General features: G+C 37.7%; 2 protein-coding genes across 2 annotated transcripts; one reads left to right on the forward strand and one right to left on the reverse strand.

Moving 5' to 3' along the window:
* Positions 1 to 2,408: 2,408 nt before the first annotated feature.
* fh (frataxin) lies at positions 2,409 to 3,328 on the forward strand. The gene has a single exon (XM_090178821.1). It carries the CDS (start codon positions 2,484 to 2,486, stop codon positions 3,111 to 3,113), a length of 630 nt encoding a protein of 209 aa, XP_090034947.1. The 5' UTR covers positions 2,409 to 2,483; the 3' UTR covers positions 3,114 to 3,328.
* Positions 3,158 to 4,840, reverse strand: LOC149940882 (MKRN2 opposite strand protein). Its single transcript, XM_090178820.1, has 4 exons — positions 4,342 to 4,840; positions 4,019 to 4,068; positions 3,786 to 3,951; positions 3,158 to 3,718 (listed from the first exon to the last, which is right to left on the reverse strand). The coding sequence occupies exons 1-4, from the start codon at positions 4,554 to 4,556 to the stop codon at positions 3,520 to 3,522; spliced, it is 630 nt and encodes a 209-aa protein (XP_090034946.1). The 5' UTR covers positions 4,557 to 4,840; the 3' UTR covers positions 3,158 to 3,519.
* Positions 4,841 to 21,466: the final 16,626 nt, after the last annotated feature.

Here is a 21,466-nt window from a genome sequence, read left to right on the forward strand (position 1 = left end):
GGCGTATACCGGCAAGCCACCAAGAATACCGTGGAATCAGATGTTTTTTAGCGCAGATCACAAAAACGTGCTTCACTGGCCATTGCTAATTCTCTACTCACCGACGTTCTCCGAGTAGCGACATGGGTTTTTACAAGATTATCCGTGAAAAGAAAGGATTATTATACGTAGGATCATTAGATCAACCATTTTCTCAAATCAAAGTAAGGATTTTGGAACCTTTTTCTTTCTGGGTGAAAACTCCGAACAACTCCTTCTGCGTTGAGTTTGCAAGTTCTCTCCCCACTGGTTTAAGGGGTTTTCCCCCGAACTCTTCGGTTTCCCCTTCCATAAAACTTGTTGAGGTTAATGGTAATAGTTAGTGTAGGGAGCTGTTGGCTCGCGTCTCATGCAGGGTTTGCCATCACCCTCCTACGCATTGTAACCCGGCCAGTGGCGTAGACAAGGGGGGTTTCCGGGTCCAGACCCCCCTTGGGCCTACCTTTGACTGTACTAAATTTCCACCCCCTTTTCGACCCACTCTTAAAATTCACATACTTTGACCCCCCCTTGACGAATTTCTGGCTACGCCACCTGAATTAATGGCTTCAAAAGTCGCTTGATGTCTTAGGCCTAGCTGATTATTATTTATTTATAATATAATTTTGCACAAACTACAGAAATCCTTTGAACAACAGTACCGCCGCTGTTCGCCATGCCAGAGCTGGAAGACTTCAATGACCAGTCCTTAAGATCAAATTCATCATTCTCTATCAAATGGCCTTTCAAATCAAATTCAATTTATTGAGTAGTAGACAAAGTATTTTGGGTAATTTTACAGAATTTATGGGCCGAAGTCATCTTGCGACTTATTGACTTTCTGGGGGTCAATAGTCGCTTCAATAAAACATCTTCCAGGAAACTGTCAAGAAGTAATATTTTCGAGAGCCAGGACTTGCAAGGCTCTGTTGAAATAATAGAAACTTTTTAGCTAAAGCAGACACTATTAGTTTTTCCTCATCGTCATTCGTAAATTTGACTTACATTTTAATAGGCTTCGAGCTTAGAAAAGATAGCGCCATCTACTTAATATCTGTCAACTAAATGTGTGAAGAAATAGCAGAGACTTTTGAATATAACGTTCAGCTTATAAAACTCGGTCGGTAGGCGGCGATACTTCTGCCCAAGTTTAAACTACGCACGAAGCATATATAATTTTTGAATCGTTTGCTTATATTTTTATAATTTTATTTAAAAAAACCGTTCTTATGACTTTTGAAAGCCGCTACCATAGAGATAGAAAAGAAATAAAGGGAAGGTTACCGCGTTAAGGCACCCATGTTTTTGACCGGGAAAATTCATCCCCCCCGCGCATGTATGAAAGCGGAGATGGGCAGAATTTGCAACGCCATCTATCCTTCCTTTGTTTACATCAAATGACAGTTGATTTTCCAAAAGGCATATTGTATTTCATTTCACCGCGCGTCGATGGTGCCACGTAATCTGCCCATCTCATGGCTTCCTACATTGGCGAAAAGGGGGTCGGCACTCGCGGTCAACTTCGCCCGATACAATAGTGCCTCTACTTCTTTTCTATCTCTATGGCCGCTACATCGGGGAAGCTCAACGGGGTCTCGATCGAGAAACGGTTTGAAAGAATTTTGGGATTGCCTCCAAAATTCGTCTGTTGCTGACGTCACCCAGATGAGATGCCATTGATTTTCAATAGGATCTCATCTCACTGACGTCACGATGTTCGTTAGCAACGAAGTTACCAACCTTAGCCCTTAGCAACCACAGCGTATCGAGGCAACCTTTTATAGCCTAAAATTTATTAACCTTGGGGGAAGCTAGCGCCGTTACGCCACCTAGACTCGTTCCCGTGCGAATAAAACGCCCTGTTTTTGCTAAGCTTAAATATATCAAAAAAGCTAAGTGGTTAAAAGGAAACACTTGTTGCATACCGTACAAGTGAAAAGTTTCCTTCAACAAACAGTAACTTGCAGGTCCTGGCTCTCAGGCAATTTCATTGAAGCGTCTATTTTCGTATGTCGGTCAGGTTGTGCTCCGCTATGGTACCCGAACGACCGTACGTTAATTTCCCACATCACGCCAGAAGCAGCTTGGCACTCATCACCTTCGAAATACAACTCGTCCGTTTTAGAAAATAAAAATATTTTTAAACTTCCCTCTTTGAACATTTTAAAGCGCCATCTAGGAACTATCTAAATATCACTAATACACAAATTTATGACATAAATCATGCATAAATATATTTTCCGTTTTTTAAAACTTAAAATTTTTATAATGTTTGATAGAAATGTTTTTGTAATTTGGAAATGGACGTCCGATGGCGCTAGGGCGAACCCTGATATAGAAATCGTCTGCTAATATTCTGTTTTCCTTTGGAAAATTTGGATGATGTCAATTTGAGCAAGCTCTAAGCATCCTAGTCGCGCCGCCCAAAAAATTAAATATAACTTCAATTATTCCGTTTAACGATAATGGCATTAAGTAATACTTTATTTTTATCGACCATTAAGCGAATTAAATTACCGTTTGTAAAAAGAATCCTAAATTCGAAGATCTTCAATAAAAACGCGTCTTTTTTACTATCTACATTGAGGTTTAGCGAACGCCAAGGCGTATACCCTGCAATTTCATCGGCTGTTTTTTACAAGCATCGTCTGATAGATGCGAAATGCAATTCTTTAATTTGGTATCCCAACGATTTGCCTAGATTTTACTCTAGTAATGGCGATTTAAATTCTCAAGATACGTTTAGTTTGACTGAATATGAAAGACTTGTGGAAGATGCTCTTCAAATACTCGCCGAATTTATAGATGAATTGTTAGAAAACGCTGAGCAATTAACAGATATTGATGTTTCTTTAAGTGATGGGATTCTCAAAGTATTTCTCGGTACTGAATATGGAACCTACGTTATCAATAAACAAACCCCCAACAAGCAAATCTGGCTGTCATCACCTTTCAGTGGTCCAAAAAGATTTGACTACATAAATAAGGAATGGATCTATAAAAGAACGGGAATTACTCTTTCAGGCTTACTATCAGAAGAATTCAGCAAAGTACTAGAAAGACAAGTTAAATTTCCAAGTAAATTAGAAACTTAGCTTTATACAAATTGAAAATTTTATTAGGTAATTCGTTGTGTACAAAAATGTATTAACTAAACCAAACCCTATTAAAAGTTTGTATAAAAGTACATAAACGAAAAAAATTTGCATTTCGCAAAAGGTTTTTGTCAACCTTAAAAATAACAAATGTATTTATATTTAAAAAAAATACAAAAATGTGCAAATAGGAACTGAATAAGCTGTACTGGTCATGATTAAAATTTACAGAGATTACAATTAATATAGGCTTTAAAAAACGCTTAAGTTTAAACCTCTGCCTACAAAAATCTACAGCTAAGTAATATTTTAAAGAAAACTTGAGAATAAAATGTGAAGCTCCCCTTAATAACGTATTTACAAAACTTAATCACAAAAAATAGCTGATCATATTCAAAAGAAAGGTTTATCTTTGTATACTAACTCCCTCCTTACGGAGCTGCCTGTAGAGAGCTATGTACTTGGCTGCATTTCTGGTCCTCGGAATAATAAAATCCTTGCAGAATTGAGTTTTGCTTGTGAGAGAGGCTTTCAATTCCTTGAGTTGTAGTGAGCGTAGAAAATTTATGACGAAAGTGTAGCAGTTGTGGCTTTCTTCGTTGTAACTGTGTCAGAAAATATAGAGGGATTATCATCATTATTTAAATTTTTGACTAATATAAGTAGTATTACTTTTCCATATTCCATTGTTCCTGTTGGCAGATAATATCTAAAATATAATCCCAGTAGTCCTTCCAGGTGGTATCCAATTTGGGACATACTGGGATGGGTAGACATTGACTCCAGTCTTGAACCGAGGCTTTCCTGAGACCCATCTTGTCAAATTCTTGGACATCACCTTCACAAATAAGTAGCCAATTAGTCATAATTTATTTCAAAGTTTAATATCATCCTTTGTGATCTACCATTTGAATCGGTGACACCAATGTGGAGATCAGCTGAATTCTGGTATTGGCTATTGAAAAAAAATCAAATAACGATAAGCGTTAATTTATATTCATGGACCTTAAAAATTCTTTGAAAACCCTTATAAAATGTTGTAAAAATGACAAAAGTTGTGAACTCATTTGGTTTCGAGAGGACAAACAAATGGGAAAAACACGCTTGACCGATTAGATTTTTCTCTAACCCAGAGAACTCTCTACTAACAAGAAACTGATGACGTTTTGTGGGTCCACTACGTTTAATATATTTTCTACATAAAACCAAATGCCAATGCACAACTTACTGTAAAAAATCTCCAGAAGTGGGTTTGATGACGACGGAACAGGGCATTTTCTTGGCACCGGTGAACGGGAAGGGAATTCTGAAAGGCGGAATCCTTAATTCCGTGGTCAGGAGATCTTTTTTGCACAAGGGGCATATTTTTGGCAAGTCGAAACAAAAGATTTTCACGTCCTTTTCGCAGTGTTGAAAACACAAGATACCCGGATCGCCGTGCATAGTTTGAACGAGACGGCTTATTTACTCACGGATGTATACGGAAAAGAGATTTCTTCAAAGGCCCAAGAAATCGTACGTGAACCCTTCAACGCTAAATTCCTTCACTTAACTGAAGAAATTTATTTCGCAGTTCGCCTAAATTAATCCGCGAACAAAGTCATGCTATTAGAACTCTAGTTTTAATTTGAAAGTCATATGATCTACGTAAATAATGACCAGCGACCGAAATACGTCCCGTACTCAACTAGCGAAGAACTGACATTGAACCGACGACTTACCTTCGCGTTTGTTTTGTCTGCTCAAAACGAACGCCAGAGGGAGTATTTCGCGGAATTTTTTTCGTCAAAGGTTTCCTCGATTTTGACCCCCCCCCCCTCTCGCTTCTCAGTATGAAGATATGGAGGGGGATTTTAAAGGAAAATGAACCTCCTTCAAGCCTGAAGCCCTCCCGTTTGAGATGGAGGTTTCCGAGGGTCGGCATCGTCTTCTTTTCCAAAGCCCCATATTTTATTTATACGAATGTTTTAGTTTTGATTTCTATTACTGAGATTCGAGGGTTGGTAGCTGCTAAAAATAACAACACTCTATTAAGAATCATTAGTATATCTTTTCATATTCACAGCATTTTCAATGGGTTTTTCCCAAACGAGGAAATTTAAATTTGATTTCCTTGACGCGCTTATCTACGATAAATTAAATTTGGCCAACACCGTTTTCCCCCACATACTCGCCAGTTCTAAAATAAACAGTGCTCATTGTTAAATGAGCAACCATACGTGAAAAATCTTATTCTGAGCGTATATGAAGCTATAAACACGCAAAATGAAATAGGAATGCTTAATTTTGGATCCTATTGTGAGAGTTCAAGTAACAGCCTCGACGCCTCGACATGAGAGCAGAAGTCAAGCGACTCTAAAACTCCCAATTTGAGAAAAAACTGATTTTGGTATAATATCTAGAATAATAACAGTAATAACAATCTAAAGATGGAAATATATTAATAAAAGGCTTTAAAAAGTATTTAAAATTGAGTAATGCATCAGCCTAATATAGAGACACTTGAAGATTCTTATTTCGTTTTGTTTTTAAAGTCACGTATGCTTAACTATGTGTAGGGATTTGTGCAAGCGTAGAAGTGTTATTTATTTACTCCTATGGGGAAACGAGGATAACTCGTGAAAGCTACCTATAGATTCATGAATGAATGAGTTAATGTTTACTGTCCCTTTGAAATTTAAATCTCTTTTGTACCATGAAGATAACTATTTAACTGATTTCGAGGCTACAAACAAATTAAAATAAAATTGTCAGAAAAAATAAAAAATTATAAAAAGCTATATACCAATTATATAGAATACCTACTAACACTAAATAACTAAAAATATTTCATTTATTTAAGAATTTACGCGAAAATTTCTTACCATGGCATTGACTCAGGGCCGGATTAAGACTTTATGGGACCCTAGGCCCAAGTAAATTTTGGTGCCCCCTTTCAATAGAGAGCGAAGCGATATAGGCGCTTCCTCAATTTATAATTGAGAAATCGAAGGAATATTCATTTTGCTGCCAGATTTAGTATGTCGTCAGGGGCTAGACGGCAGTCCGTCAGAGAATGTGAAAATCAAACGTTTTTGGCTCAGAGGGGTGGACGCATTTACTAAAATTACTCCGGAAAATATTTTGTGAAAAGCAAATGATGAAAGTTTTGTACTTTTATTTTTTTCGAACCCTCTTGGTGCCCCTTGTAGGCTTGGTGCCCCTTGTAGGCTTGGTGCCCTAGGCCCAGGCCTATTCGGCCTATTGGTTAATCCGGCCCTGCATTGACTCAAATTGTGAAATGTACTTTACTTACATAGACATATTTTAATATTAGCAGCGTGGAATTAGTTTATGTAATTAATAATAATATTAATAGGTACTAGATTTCAGAAAATTGAAAAGTGAGTGGTAACCCGTAAGAGCTTAATGCTTTACTCGAACAACACAAGCTTCTTATTAAGATGGATACTTCTTTGGGAGATTTTATTATATACTTCTGGTAACAGTGAAGTCTGACCATCCGGAACATCTATCTAGTAGCTATGTCTAGAAGAAATGACAAAAATCCGATGAGTTTCTTAATACCTCGAATTTCCGGATTCCTATTGTGGACAATACGACTATATTAAAAGGTAGGTAAAAATGGCGACCCACCCTGAAAAATTTGAATTTATATGAAAGGTCTAATAAGAAACTGCTATTTCGTTACACGTCGTCTGCAACGCGGACGATTTTAAACAGAAAACACGAAACTACGCGAGACACGAAATTCTTCTTCATAAAAATTCAAATTTCGCAGGGTGCACAGTTAGAAAAAAGGGTTTCCATGGGTTTTATTAGGGTTTGCTTTGGGTTTAAAAAAGGTTTAGGAAAAAATTATAAACCCTTAAAGGGAATATAACCTCAGGTATTTGGTGTGGAACACCAACGCTTGCAGCTCTGGCCGCTCTTGCCTTTGGCTTTAAAAATGTTTGGCGCCACTGTACAGGGACATTTGAAAAATTGAAGGGGTCTTCCGTAAAGATTGCTTTGCAGGTTATATTCCCTTTAAGGTTTGTTTTGGCAACTTGCATGGTTTGAAAAGGGTTTAGATGTTTAAAGGAAACCCCTATAGGTCAATGGAAAACCCCTAGGATTCCCATTTAAGAACCTATAGAAAAAAAAATAATTTATCACTTTTTAAAACCCATTTCAAACCCTGCACGTTTTAAACTATCTCACGATATCTACGCCGAAATTTGATATCAAGCCGTATAATAATTTCATAAAACGTAAAGGAAGACGGACTTTCCCCAAAATGGTTTATCTAAACATCGTTGCGATTATACATCTTCCGATGGTTCTGTGGTAAAACGCCTGCCTGTCGTGCTAGAGGGCTTGGGTTCGAAACGCTCCCGTTGCAATCGCCAAAATTTGTTATAAAGTCGTGAATTAAATTAATTATTTTTAATTTAATCTATAAATACAGAAAGTGCTCATTGTTAAGCCTTGTGGGTTTGAAAATTTCCGTTAAAGGGTTTTGGAGGGTTTGAATTTGTGGAATTTTTTTTAAGAACCTTGGGGGTTTATAATCAAACTCTTTTTTCTAACTGTGTGGGTCGACATTTTTAGCCACCTTTTAATATAGGCGTATTAATAAATGTTTATTAATTTTTCTTTAGTAGCAAAGAATCCTTTGTAGTAGGACCGGTAATTCAATTAAGTTACATTTTTTTTCCCTCAAAAATACCGGGATAATACGAAATCCAAGTAATATATGGATCATTCGTCAAATTCCAGTACACTCAACAGAAAATAATATTTTAGAAATTTTGAAATCAAATTGACCTAAAATCACAAAAATCATACTTTAAAATCCAAAAATTAGTTTTAGATTTGTCACATCACATTTGGATATAAAGCCCCGTACACCAAATTTAGATTTGAAAATCCCGTACACAAAATTTAGATTTGAAAATCTCGTACACAAAATTTTAGATTAAGAATACCGTACAAAATTTAGATTTGAAAATCTCGTACACAAAATTGTAGATTAAGAATACCGTACACAAAATTTAGATTTTAAAGTCCCGCACACAATTTTTAGATTTAACATCCCGTACATAATTTTTTTAGATCAAAGACGAGCGTTAATTGTAAAGTTTATTTACGTCGTCAACAAATGTGGGGATAAGAAATTTACAGATGTTAAGCCTAAATAAATAGTCAACTCCCCTGCCAAAAAAGCAACCAAACCCGCGGGAAGTATTATCATCTTACGGGAAAACCAAAATTAGTGTAATATTGATATCTATGAGCCCCGAAGGCAGATGTTTAGCAGGCCCTTTAAAATTTTCAAAGTAGGTCCAGTATCATCCACTATCGCCAGAAAATAAAATATTTTTGTAAAATAATAATCCACGTTTACACGCTCGCTTCGGGTCATCATTTTACTAAGAAGGTCTTTATTAATGTTCAGTCTATCCGTGGCCATCATGGTCGAATTTCCCCCCGCCACGAATGTGGTAAGGAAAAACGTCACCAGCGTTTTCTTCAAACACTTTGGAAGACGCCAGCTTTGAGGAACCAATGAAGTAGCAACCCGCTTTGATTCTTTTTAGGAGGAAGGAACTTACACTTCGAGCGCGAGGGGGATTGGGAGCGAACCTAAAAATCCTCTGAGCAGAGTCATTCTCCCGAAGTGGAAAGAAATACATTTTTGCTTTAACTAAGAGGAAAACCCGCGTTGGGCGGTTTAGAACGGAAAGGAAACGTCGTAACGCCGGACCCCGAGGGCCCTCCGAGACCCAAATCCCGAACGACAGTGAACGAAAAATATACAACGCTCGTTTTATTTTCTAAATACGGCGGCGAACGAATTGGGCACGCAACTTCTCCCGTAACCCCTTACACGTTTCTTTTCTCTTTCGACCAGTTTTTTTAGTTTAAAAGCATAAGTTGGTATAATCTTGGTCGAGAGGAAGAGCTGTTGCTGGAATTGGGGTCGCCGGTTTACTTTTATTCGTCATTTCGTTTAAATATCGTCGTAATCTTCTCAATCTTATTTTGGAAATCGTCTTCCTCTCGATATTTAATATAAGCTCGTAGCCTCCAGGATCCTAAATAAGATTTCTTAAACTTGATTAACTTTTCCACGACACCCCAATTTTTTCTTTAATATTTTTAATGAGTAGTTTTCATTTAAATATTAATTTGACTTTCGTACGTTTAATTTTTTTGTCCCCTTTCTCGTACACATTTTTATTTCGAGCCGCGGGTCGCGTTGTTTTACGGTATGTAAATTAATCGGGATTAGATTTTGTGGCGACAATTTCCTTCTCTACGGTTTATTATTTTATTTTGGGATACTTTCCTGAGCGTATAATAAAGTCTGCTGTAGTACGTTTTAAAATCTCCATATACCCTAAATATTGTTTATTTATAATGAATTGTTCGCCATAGCCTAAAGACACGTCTAATAAATCTCTATTTTTGGAATTTTATATTGGAGTAAATTACATCGCATTCTTCGTGATTATTATTTAATCATAAGTAATGTAACAGAAATAAGTATGACACTTCCCTATTTTTTAATGCTAATTTTCTTAGCGAACCTTTTTTTCCACACTGACATTGACGCCCAGCTCCAACTTGGACTTGCTAAAAAATTGAGTAGAATATTAGCGTCTTTGTAAGTAGTTTTTTTTATATCTAAACACTAGGGGGCTCTTTGCTGAACTAAACCTTGATTATCGCCTTCCCAAGTTCCCTTTAAGGCACCTGTCTATCAATCAAAAAATCCATATTGTATGTCAAGGCGAAAAACGCCCTTAAGGGGGAAGACTACAGTGGCCATTGTCTAGTTTATAATATTAATATTTATGTGTAGAACAGGCTCTTGTTTAGTGCTTAAAATAATTTTGACAATTTTAAATTTAAAAGTAATTTAATTATTACGTTTTAATTCGGACCCCCGGAGCTAAACAAGTTGGGCAAGCGTCCAAACTACCCTTTAGTTATAGCCTTATTTCTCGTTAACTATTAATATTAGAATTATAAAAATTATTTTAAGCACTAGAGGAAGGTTCAGCCTATTAATAAAAATATAATTCAATTGTGTAATTGTTAAAACTAAAACGTTCAGCTTGAACGAAAAAGAGGTTTTTACTTTAAACTTAGGAAAATGGAGAAAATGAAACCCACAACTTTGTTTTTTAAATAATGATCTATACGTTTTTAACTAAAAATTTGAAATTTTTTCGAGTACTTTTCCATAGACGATTATCCCTAAAAATGGTTTCACTAAATTCACGGAATCTCAGCAGGAGTCACGACAGAGATCGGATTAGCCTTTCCATCAATGTGACACCTGAAAACTAGGAAATTTACCGTTCCATCTTTCAGGTGTGCAGTCCCCGCTTTTGTTTGTAAATAGACAACTCGAAAACTTTCCAGCAGTTCTTTGGTACCCGGTCACGTCTCAGTCGCCAAAAAAACACAAAAAAAACCAGAATATTTAAAATGAAGTTTTATCCTGATATATCTTTTTCCATTTGTAAAATGTATGATTGTTTTTGTCTATCGCGATATCCCTGTTTTTTTGTGTAGATAATTTGACGGGAGTCCCCTATTAAGAAAAACCTTGAAGAAGGCGCGTAGGGTTAATTGTGGAAAATGAGGTCGGCGACCCACTTTGAAGAACGATCTCTCTCTCTCCTAATAAACCTCTCGATTTTATTTTCGAGGTCTTCTCTTCCAGCGTTTAAAAATAAAACTGCTGCGAAATTTTCGCTGCTTTTCTGTTTACATTATCGTCTTCGCCACCGAATATTTTTTTTCAAGAAATTGCTTAGTTTGATCAACAAAATAACGGTAAACAACTTTAAAAAGATAATACATTCGAACGTTGGTTTCCTACGTATTACATTTTGACTTGCCCTATATTTTTATTCAGGTCTGTATATGAAAGAGATATATTGAGACGCTCGGTGTAAAATTTATAGCAATTTATCTTTACGAAAAGCCGTATACCGGTATATATATAAATCCTATATTTTCACCAATATATTTTCAAGTTCAAGTTTATATTTTAATTTTGATGGAGCCCACTTTTTATTTAACGGGAAAATTTAAACGCTAAAGTTTGGGAAGTTTTCACGATGATGGCCTAGAATATTAAAATTGGGAATTTTTATAAAATTTACATTTAAATAAATAAAAGAGATTTTGGAACGAAACGTTGTTTTTGACCAATAACCAGTGAGATAGGTAGTTATCCCGTAGTTACAAAATCTACCGGAAATTATTTTTAAATTGCTATATCTAACGAAAGTTTTAATACATATATAGTAGTTTGTAAATTGTTTGCGAAGAAGGGCATCCGTGAAAAAAGAATAAACGTAAATTATTGTTAAAATAATTTATTTTAAAAAAATTGAGAGACGTTTCGAGCCGCGGCTCGTCGTTCAGTCTGAAGAAATATAATTCGATATAGAGTAATTCTATCGAACAGGGTATACAAAGAAAGAGGGTAGTACAACGTCATTATGCTATCATTTACTACCCTCTTTCTTTGTATACCCTGTTCGATAGAATTACTCTATATCGAATTATATTTCTTCAGACTGAACGACGAGCCGCGGCTCGAAACGTCTCTCAATTTTTTTAAAATAAATTATTTTAACAATAATTTACGTTTATTCTTTTTTCACGGATGCCCTTCTTCGCAAACAATTTACAAACTACTATATACCTTTTCACCGTGATACGTAAAATTTACTATGGATTTATTTGTTTTTTATACATAGTTTATTACTTAAATGAAAGAACTTTCGATTTAAAAGCGTTCCTTAGTTACAAAAATTAAACAGTCTATTGAATTAATTCTATAAAACTCCGTACGCTTCATCGCGATTTAGACAAATAAACACGTTAAATAATACAACCTTATCATTTACCTTAAACTCTTTAACGGCAAAGAATTATAATAATAAAAAATATCTAGTGGAAAATGGGCTTTGTAAAATCCAGGCCGATCTCACTATCAAAGCGAAATACCGCCCGCGAAATCAAACGTTAATTAGAATTAGACGCTATTGAGCGTGTGATCATCCTCCCCCTACGGTTTTTTGTAAGCGGGGGGGGGGGGGGGTCAACAATCTCGGGGGAGTAGCGCGAATCCGAAACGGTTGAAACCTACTAACACATTTTTAGCTTCGTATTTCCCTTCTCATTTCTTTTAATAGAAAAATAATTTCCTAAAGGATGAAACTCCGGAGAAAGAACTATTAGGGGGGAGGGCATTATCATTTTATACGATTTTTTCGATCGTCCGTATAATGAGATTCGTCGATTCCCCCCCCCCCCCGGAATTGTTTGGTGGGATGACTCCACGGGACATCTTGTTTACGGGGCAAGAATGGAAGGCGGCCGCATGGTAAAGTTTACGTTTATATAATAGGCGTAACGCGCCCGTATATATACGTGTATATATATATAGAGAGAGAGAGAGGCATGTAAACAAAGGAATGAACCTTCGGGTCAAACCAGTTTCGGATCTTGTTGGAATTAAATTGGATACAAGACGCGTTGCGAAGGACCTATTTTAAAATGGAACGTTATGATTCCATACGAAATTTTGCTCTCTTTGCTTTTCGTTGTTAAAGGGAATATAACCTCTGGTATTTCTGTCGCCCTCCGAGGGTTCCAATATTGTCCGTTGCCTCCCATGGCTTTTCACACCTGCGGCGCTGATAATCGCTGATTGTGAACGGAATAAAGGAAATTGATGGGGTCTTCCATAAAGAACGCGTTGGAGGTTCTATTCCCTTTAAAGGGAATATAACCTCACGTATTTAGTGTGGAACACCAACGTTTGCAGATCTGGCCACTCTAGCTTTTGTCTTTAGAAATATTTGGCGCCACTGTACAGGCTAATTTGATAAATTGAAGGGGTCTTCTATAAAGATTGCTTTGCAGGTTATATTCCCGTTAACGACACTGCTGTTTTTATTCCTTTCAAAGGTACGAGTCACTTTTCTGCGACAGTAATTTATTTTTTAGTTTTAATTTTTCGCGAGCGCTACTATATCTAAATTTTATCTTTAATTTTATCTTTACAAATAAATGGTTCTTAAACTTACTTTACTTAGTGTACCTACGTTCATTCATTTTCGCTTAAAAACAAAATTAATTAACGCGGACGGATTTGAAAAAATTGTGGTGGGGGGCCTCCATAATTTTGGGGGCCTCCAAATGGTTGGCCTACCTCCCCAAAAATCCTGACGCCGCTACTACTATTTATCAACCACCTTGAAAATTATTAAAGCGTAGAGAGCGAAGTGAGCGTAGCTTTCTTAGGGTACTTTCTGTAAAAACTACTTACAACGAATTGAGTGAGATTGTGAATGTACGAAGAATCTGGAAATTATTTACGTATACACTTGGAATGTTTAAGTTCTCGATGATCCACTTCAGAAATGGGCGTGGTTTACAGCTCGACTTCGATTCGATGTTAAGACTTAGATTTAATAGACCCATGATGAAAGTTGGGGGGCCGAAAATTAACATTTTTACCTGGCAACTCAGCATTTGGACGGAACATCCGTTTCCTTACTTCCGCCTGTATATTTCAATGGCGGTCACGTGGTCCAAAACGTCACAAACAGGATGTTCCGTCCAGAGGTCTCACTTAAGCCTCGTCTGCGGCCCCTCTTTTGTTATGGGTCTATAAGAGTTTACTATACCAGCTCAGTTGTTAATTTATTTATTGGAATTGAAACGGTAGCTTCCAAGAGATGTTAAATCTATCTCAAGGTTTGAAAGCTACCGGTTATGAACTTGCGTAATTATTTTAATCGGCCAAGCTTACATTACCGGAAATGAGTATCCCTAATGTATACCGGGATTAGGTTTCTATTCCTCTGTCTATTTTCTTTGGTTTTCGATTAACTTTCGATGATGTTGGTGTTATCAACGCTTTTTCTCAAAAACGACTTGGCAAAATAAGGGAATTGAGTTCGTTCAATATTAATATTTGACCTATGACCTAAGATGTTTTTGACTACACGAGTTAAAATAATTTGAAAAAAAAAACTGTTTTTAATGTTTTTAGAACTAATTTTATGCGCAATTTTATGAACACTTTCGAACCATATTTGATATATATTAGGTTACTAAGGTTTGATTGTGGTTCATCACGATTTCAATGTTAAAATAACGAAATATTTGAGGTCACAAACAACGCCTACTCAAATGAAACATCGTAAATAGTTTAACCTGATAAAAGCACCATTTCGAACAATGACCTGTGACGTACAATAAAGGTGAAAAATTAAAGAGACCAGCAACGTTTGCAACTCTGACCGCTCTTGCCTTTGGCTTTAAAATGGTTGACGCCACTGCGCAGGGAAATTGGAAAAATTGAAGGGGTCTTCCATAAAGATTGCTTTGCAGGTTATATTCCCTTTAAGCCACATTTGTAATGCGCATTATCACTTACGTCGTTAGTTTAGCTTAGGAAGCAGATTTTCAGCCTAGTGATGCAAGCGAGGTAAGCGGGCCTCTAGAAGGATCATCTCAATTCCATTTTGTGGCTTCTACCTGATTGTCACCCTCTATTAATTTTATAGATTCATTCATATTATTTTATTACTTTTAAACGATTTTATTTCGAAAGCCGATAACATGGAAATAGGATTACAGTAAGGTAGCATATTGGAAAACACAGTTTTAATAATATAGGCCCTTCTATAAAATAAGCTACGCTTGCTGAATTTGTTTTTATGTAGCTCATTCGTCACTAAATACGTAGAAGTTCCGTTCAGTTTATACTTATACAGGACTTTTCTTAGCAGCAACATCAATACAAGAAGGTCAATCTTACTTTATAGAAAGGCCTATGGTTGAAAACTAAAAAACGGCAAAAATGTAACTGTTAAAATAATAAGTTGTTGATTTCTGATAGTTCATAAAATCATTTAGGAATACCAAGTATTTTATTTATTTATTTATTTATTTATTTATTTATAATAACGAGGAATCCCAGTTTGTGGCAGTACTTGTCACAGTTATTAACCAAGTGTGGGATAAAATTCTAATCAATGTAGCGGAGTGGTTAGCACTTTCGCCTCGCAGCAAGAGGAGCCGGGTTCGATCACAGCTTGTGGCACTGGGTGAAAACTCGGAAGAACTCCTTCCGCGTCGAGTTTGCAAGTTCTCTCCCCACTGGTTAATGGTGTTTTCCCCCGAGTTTTTCGGTTTACCCTTTCCATAAAAAATTGTAGAGGTTAACGATAATAGTGAGTGTAGGGAGCTGTTGGCTCGCGTGGCGAGAAGGGCTTGCCCCCACCCTCCTACGCGATTTAACCCTCTTATTGCCTTTAATTCGGGTGGTGCCTCGGGTGTTAGACCAAAGAATATAAAGCCCCAGGAATGGAAGGTGTAGCTTCATCTAGCGGAACCTTTGCGCCTCTCGTTTTTTAAGAGAGACCGGGTTACGTTAACCGTTTCCGGTTACTCTGATTTGCTTTTCCGGAAGTTTCTAGTGCAACCAAAACACGCGGCCAATAATAGCAATCCTTCCATTTATATTCTTTGGTTAGACAAGCTGGTTATCATTAGGGAAGGCCTAAATTTTACGTAATCAATGAGATACCAGGCTGATTTGATTTGTTTAGGGGGAAGAAGCTGATTGAAGCTCGCACCGGTTACGTGTCCACGAAATTCCACCATGATGCCCGCTGATCGTCTCAACATAGATATTATCCATAAACATAAATAAATTGTTGGAAAGGTAATAGTGAGTGTAGCTAGGAGCAACAAACACAGCACCCCACAGAAGGAGAACGCAACCCGTCAAAAGTCGTAGATTTTCTTGCGTACATTTTTCATTGGTTGGAGGCTTTAGCGCCTGCTGCCGTCGGAAGGGGAAAATTCGGAGATTGTCTTCTCCCCCCGCGCGTAAAACTTTCAGTTTAAAGGTTCGTCCAATGAAATTTGTACGCAACACTGCGTTAACGTGTTTAAAGTGTATCTGCGTTCTCCTTGTGTGTGTTGCTCCTAGGTGTAGGGAGCTGTTGACTCGAGTGGTACGAAGGGCTTGCCACCACCCTCCTACGTATACCCGGCCACCTGTCGCTAAAAGTCGCTATGCTTAAGGTGGTGCCTTGGGTATTAGCCTAGCTGATTATTATGTAAGCAATTGTCAAAGTCAAGCGAAAAACCACGCTAAGATATGAACTTTTGGTAGTAATAGGCATTTTCCGAGTAGCTACATTGTTGTACACCGATTACGGATAGTGGTCAGCCTCTCGGCCTTTTTGTCGAGTGGTTCGACATTTGCAAATTTTGAATCTCAAAGTGATTTCAGAAATCAGAAACTGATTTTGAGATTTGGGAGCGCAATTTTCGTGTTGATTTCTGGCTTTTAGGCTGATTTTGAGATTTTGAAACGGATTTTCGGCCAGATTTCGTGAATTTAAAATTGGTTTCAAAATTTCAAGATTTCTAAGATCAATTTTCTTTAGAGTGTACTGGATTTGTACGAATATCGGAGACCTCGCATGTTGTTTACTTTTTCTCCCCACTTCTACAATGCTTGACTGCGCTGTCTCTAGAACAAGTTGGACAGTCGAAGCGAATCTATGGAAAGGTCTATTATAAGCCGCAAATATAATATTCAAACGACGTTAGGTCATTTTAACGCTAACTTTCGGAAATGGAAAGGACACTGAAGCGTGAAAATATCCATAGTTTTCAACCTCTTTTTATACGCGCACGCTCGAATGTAAAAGATCCGCACATTCCTTCAAAAGTGGGGTTTCTTCTAGGCATGAAACCGAGCTAGGTTCACTGATCGTCAGTTTTTATAGAAGTCACGCCGAGTGACCGTGCCAATTATTAACTTTTGCAGAGCGGTCACCCTCGCGCTCAACCACTTCCTCGCACTCACTAGCCTAAATCCCTAAAAATACGGATGAACAATAGTTAAAAACTGGCCAGCGACAAAGGTGATATTATTTCGTATAACGCGTAGAGTATTAAATTACTGTTATAATAGAATCGGCGGCTCTTTATTTTGTTTATTGTTATATTTAAAAAAAAATAAAGCTAAATTGAATCATTCCGAAACTTGGCCTGGTCGGAGTTCCTCGAGGATTCGCTTGGCCGATGGACCATTTTTGACGGTTTTTCGGGGATCCGCGAGAAAAAGAACCCCTCCTTTCATTGGCGTTTCCAGTTTCTTCCATAATATCCTTTATTGTTCACTTCTCTAACGACAAACCACCAGCGATGGGCGCTTTCCGCTCATTTTAGATAGTGCCGGATCGTTTGGAGTCGGAAAGAACGCTAAATTTCAAATAATTGAGAGGAGAGAGAGTCGAGCTGCCGGTATATTTAGTTAGTAACGAGAACCAAATTTTAGCTTGACTAAATGAGCGGCAGAGAGCCTAGAGAGGAGTGTCTATTGCGGCCGGAAGTTGAGCGAACCTAAGAGATGAGTGCACTTTTGTTAGTCCAAGATTGAGCGATATAGAGCCATGCTGTCTTTTTCACAAACTGACACGAGCGAATTATAATTAGCCTAAAAAGCGTGTATTCTAGGCGAGGGGCTAACCATTCTTAGAAAGTCTATACACCGGATTACGCTTAGATTAGCACTGCAAAAGGCAGGGACTTCAAAGATTACGCGTAATCCCATTAGTACAGTCAAAGGTACGGCTCTGTACACCGATTACGCGGGGTGATCAGCCCCTCGATTCTAGGCTAATAAATCTACGCTTTTACGTTGATTTTTCAGAATTTTATTTATTTTGGAATCTCTAGAATTTATTTTGTTGATGGAATTAGACTCAATTAGTTTATGTTTTCAGTGGTTTTTAAAGGACTGATTGAGTTTTCTATACGTTCGTTGACCGGTTTGATGAGACGAGTGGAATAGATTATATTATCTTTGAGCTGAGCGCGAACTTTAGCAATATTCAATTCGAAAATGAGCGAATGAGAGAACAGTCGCTTTCCTTACAAAATTGAAAGAAGAAAAGAAATGAGCTCCATTACGAGCGTATATGAGAGAGATACATTATCTAAATCGCTCTTGGGAGCAGCGTGAGATATAAATATGTCAAGTTAGCATGAGTGCCTTGTGATCTGAGTTTGAATTTAAAAAATGCCCATCACTGCAAACCACCAGATGCCGAGGAAAAATATTTATCAACAAGAATGTATTTGGGCTAACCGAGAATACCAAGCAGCAACTTTAACCTTGTTTTTATGATTCCCCCTTCGGCTGGAGAGAGGGGGACACTTTACACGAGGATAGGCGAAGGGGCTTGGTTTTACAAGGTGCTGCTCACGTATTCCTCGCTAACCCGAATACATCCTTGCTATAACTTAATCCAAAGATTGCGTTTTGTTCTCACCAAGGAAGGGGGTAACTACGATAGCGACAGGCGCAGTTGGAATCCTCTGATGTCAACAATAGAAGCTCATTTATAGACTTCTAACCGTGTGAAGTTTTGATTTCAATCTACTCGGCATTATCTTTAGTCGGCCCAAACACGCAATTTTATCTCATTCTTTTCAACTCTGAACGCTATAACTTCCTAGTTTTGACCATTAAAATTCAGTAAGCGTACCATTTGCACCGAGGGGGTAGTCACTCGTAAATATTTTGTAGGCACTGCCTTTTTTATAAATGACTGCGGGCCCCTAATAAGCGTAAGCGTGTTTGTGGGCCCTTTTTTCGCGGGGCCCTCGGAGAACTTGTCATCCTTTCCAAAACTGCAGAGACCTGATTGTTCTTAGTATCATAAGTAACGTAATAACAATAAGTATATCAATTAGGAAACATTAAAATCGAACTTATTTTCAGAATTATCGCGCAATCTAGGTACTTGAAGCTCTCAGCACAGAGCCCCCTAGTGTCTAAATATGCCCAAGGCGAAATATACTATACCAAGGACGATAACACACTACTCAGTTCGAAAACGAGTCCCAATCGGAGCTGTTAATATTTCACAAGGGTGTACCCAGGATTTAATTTCGGGTGGGATTTCACTTGGCGAGAATGTCAGTGTCGAAATTAGGCTCGATGAGGAAATTAGCGTTAAATCCATTGGAAGTGTCATACTTTTAGTTATTATGTTACTTATGTTAGTATGTATAGCAAAACTAACGCGTAAAATATGGCTAAGGAACATGGGTTCCTCAAAATAATGAAATTACGAAAATTTGAGAAGCAACTAGTGATTCTAGATTTTTTTAGTTATTTCTTAATTTACTGGCGTATTTGTGATCATTTCGTAAAATGAAACTACCAGTACCGGGACAACGTCATATCAAACAGGGAAATCTGTCTAAATATTTCACCGTTTCCACCAAAAGTTAAATTGGCATTGAGCCCACACGGATAAAATTTCGCGATTTTTGTTAGGACGTTTACGCAACAAATTCGGAGAATTTTGCCTTTATTACCGGCACACGAGCAAATTAAAAATTAAATGAAGAAATTGAAAGAAAAAAATGGGTTTCGTGAAACGTTTTCCTCCAGTGTTTTCCAGTAATTACGTTAATCGCATGGCCGCTATAAAAATTAAAATAATTAAAACAAGCTAATAATCGCGGATGTTTCTCAACGTCCCCATTATATCCGTCTCCATCCAATTCGCGATATTCACTTCGATTATCACGTTTAAATTGGCCACCATTGTTCTTCCTAAATACGATAGAGACTCATCGAGGAAGACATTACAATAAATACGATTCAAACAATGAAACCATTATATCCGGAGGGGGGTTATCCAGCTTGTTTAAATCCTATAATATATATTGAAACATAAGTAAAGTAACAGAAATAAGTATAACGTTTCCTATATACCGACGCTAAATTTTTTAATGATAGCCTATTTCGTCAATATAACTTGGCTATGAACTAGTCAGTAAATTCACCAGGAGATAAATATACATTTTAAGGGAGACGTATAGCTCGTTTGTTCAACGGGCAGTGTCGTAGCTAGGGCGGGGGCGGTCCGCCCCGGGTGCCGTCCGCCCCGGGTGCCACCCGTTTGGGCGTTATTTGGGGGTGACACCCAATCGTGAAAAAAATAAAAACTTACACAAACTAGAGTCTAGTAAGTAGCACACCATGATATCCGCCCCGGGTGTCACCCATGCTAGCTACGCCACTGGGCACGGGCCCCGGGTAATTTGAACAGGCTTCCTCCTATCTTGTAGGGCCTGAAAATCACCGCCGATTGTCTATTTGAAGGATAAGCCATACCTCCACTTGGAATGCTTATCCTGCCGTATCGCGAATGGTAAGATCACTTTTGCCCCGCCTACGAGTATAAAAATCCCCTCTGCAGGCGCTCCCCTCTCACGTTGTTGTTTGTTAACAGGCCCGTAGCCAGAAAATTTTCGTTAAGGGGGCAGTAGCTTTTTGTGAGGGGGAAAATTTTTTTCGTTACCTGATTTCGAAAATTAACATAAGTGGCGCTGTGAAATGTTTTTGGTGTTCAACAAAAAAAACCTTGCTTTCTGAAACAGACCATTCTACAACTTTTATTTTATTAAGAAATAGTTACCTATAAATAACGATCTAAACCTTAGACAAAGAAAAGTGGTCCAAAAGGAAAATTTCAACGAATAGAAGTTTAAAAAACTAATAAAGATGAAGGGGCATAGAATATTCTTTAAGGGGGAATGGATTAAATTGAGTTGGCAGGTGGGGGCAAATAAAAATTTCATTAGAGGGGGCAACATTAATTTTGAGGGGGTATTGCCCCCGAATGCCCCCCGTGGCTACGGGCCTGTTTCTTAAGTTAAAATAGTGACGTCAAGAAACCCGTCAGCCACATCAAGACGAAAATCTGCCGCGATAAGCATTAGAAGTAAAGGTATGGATTCCTGCCAAGGCTTAATGAAAACTGAAACGCGAGTAGGATGTGAGCAGTGACTGGTTAAATACCACTCGAACCCTTAGGCTAAACATAAATAGTTCAGTGTCGTACTTATGTAGGTTACTTTACTTACGATTGAAGTGGTATATTAATATAGTCTTTCCCCCTTTAACACCTTTGTGTTCCAAACCTGATCACAAGCGAAATAACTCTCGTTGACCTTCCTGGATCGTCTGGAAGACAACATTCCAAATGTAGATATAAGGCGAGCGTTTCTGCGATGGTAGGCCCCCGCTATTTTTAAATCGTTGGTTCGTTGGCCGGTTGAAACTTTTGTTCCCGACCTAAATACACGGTCGGCCTAAACCAAAATGAAAGTGTGAAAAAAATTACGAAATTTCATTTCCGAGTAACAAAAAACGAAAAAAAAAAAACAATTTTAGCGTGAAACAACGCCGACGTAAAATTGATTTATTATGTCATCCTGGAAAG

This window comes from Leiobunum rupestre, chromosome 6, assembly GCF_980474605.1.
Source record: "Leiobunum rupestre chromosome 6, qqLeiRupe1.1.hap1, whole genome shotgun sequence".
Classification (NCBI taxonomy): Eukaryota; Metazoa; Arthropoda; class Arachnida; order Opiliones; family Sclerosomatidae; genus Leiobunum; species Leiobunum rupestre.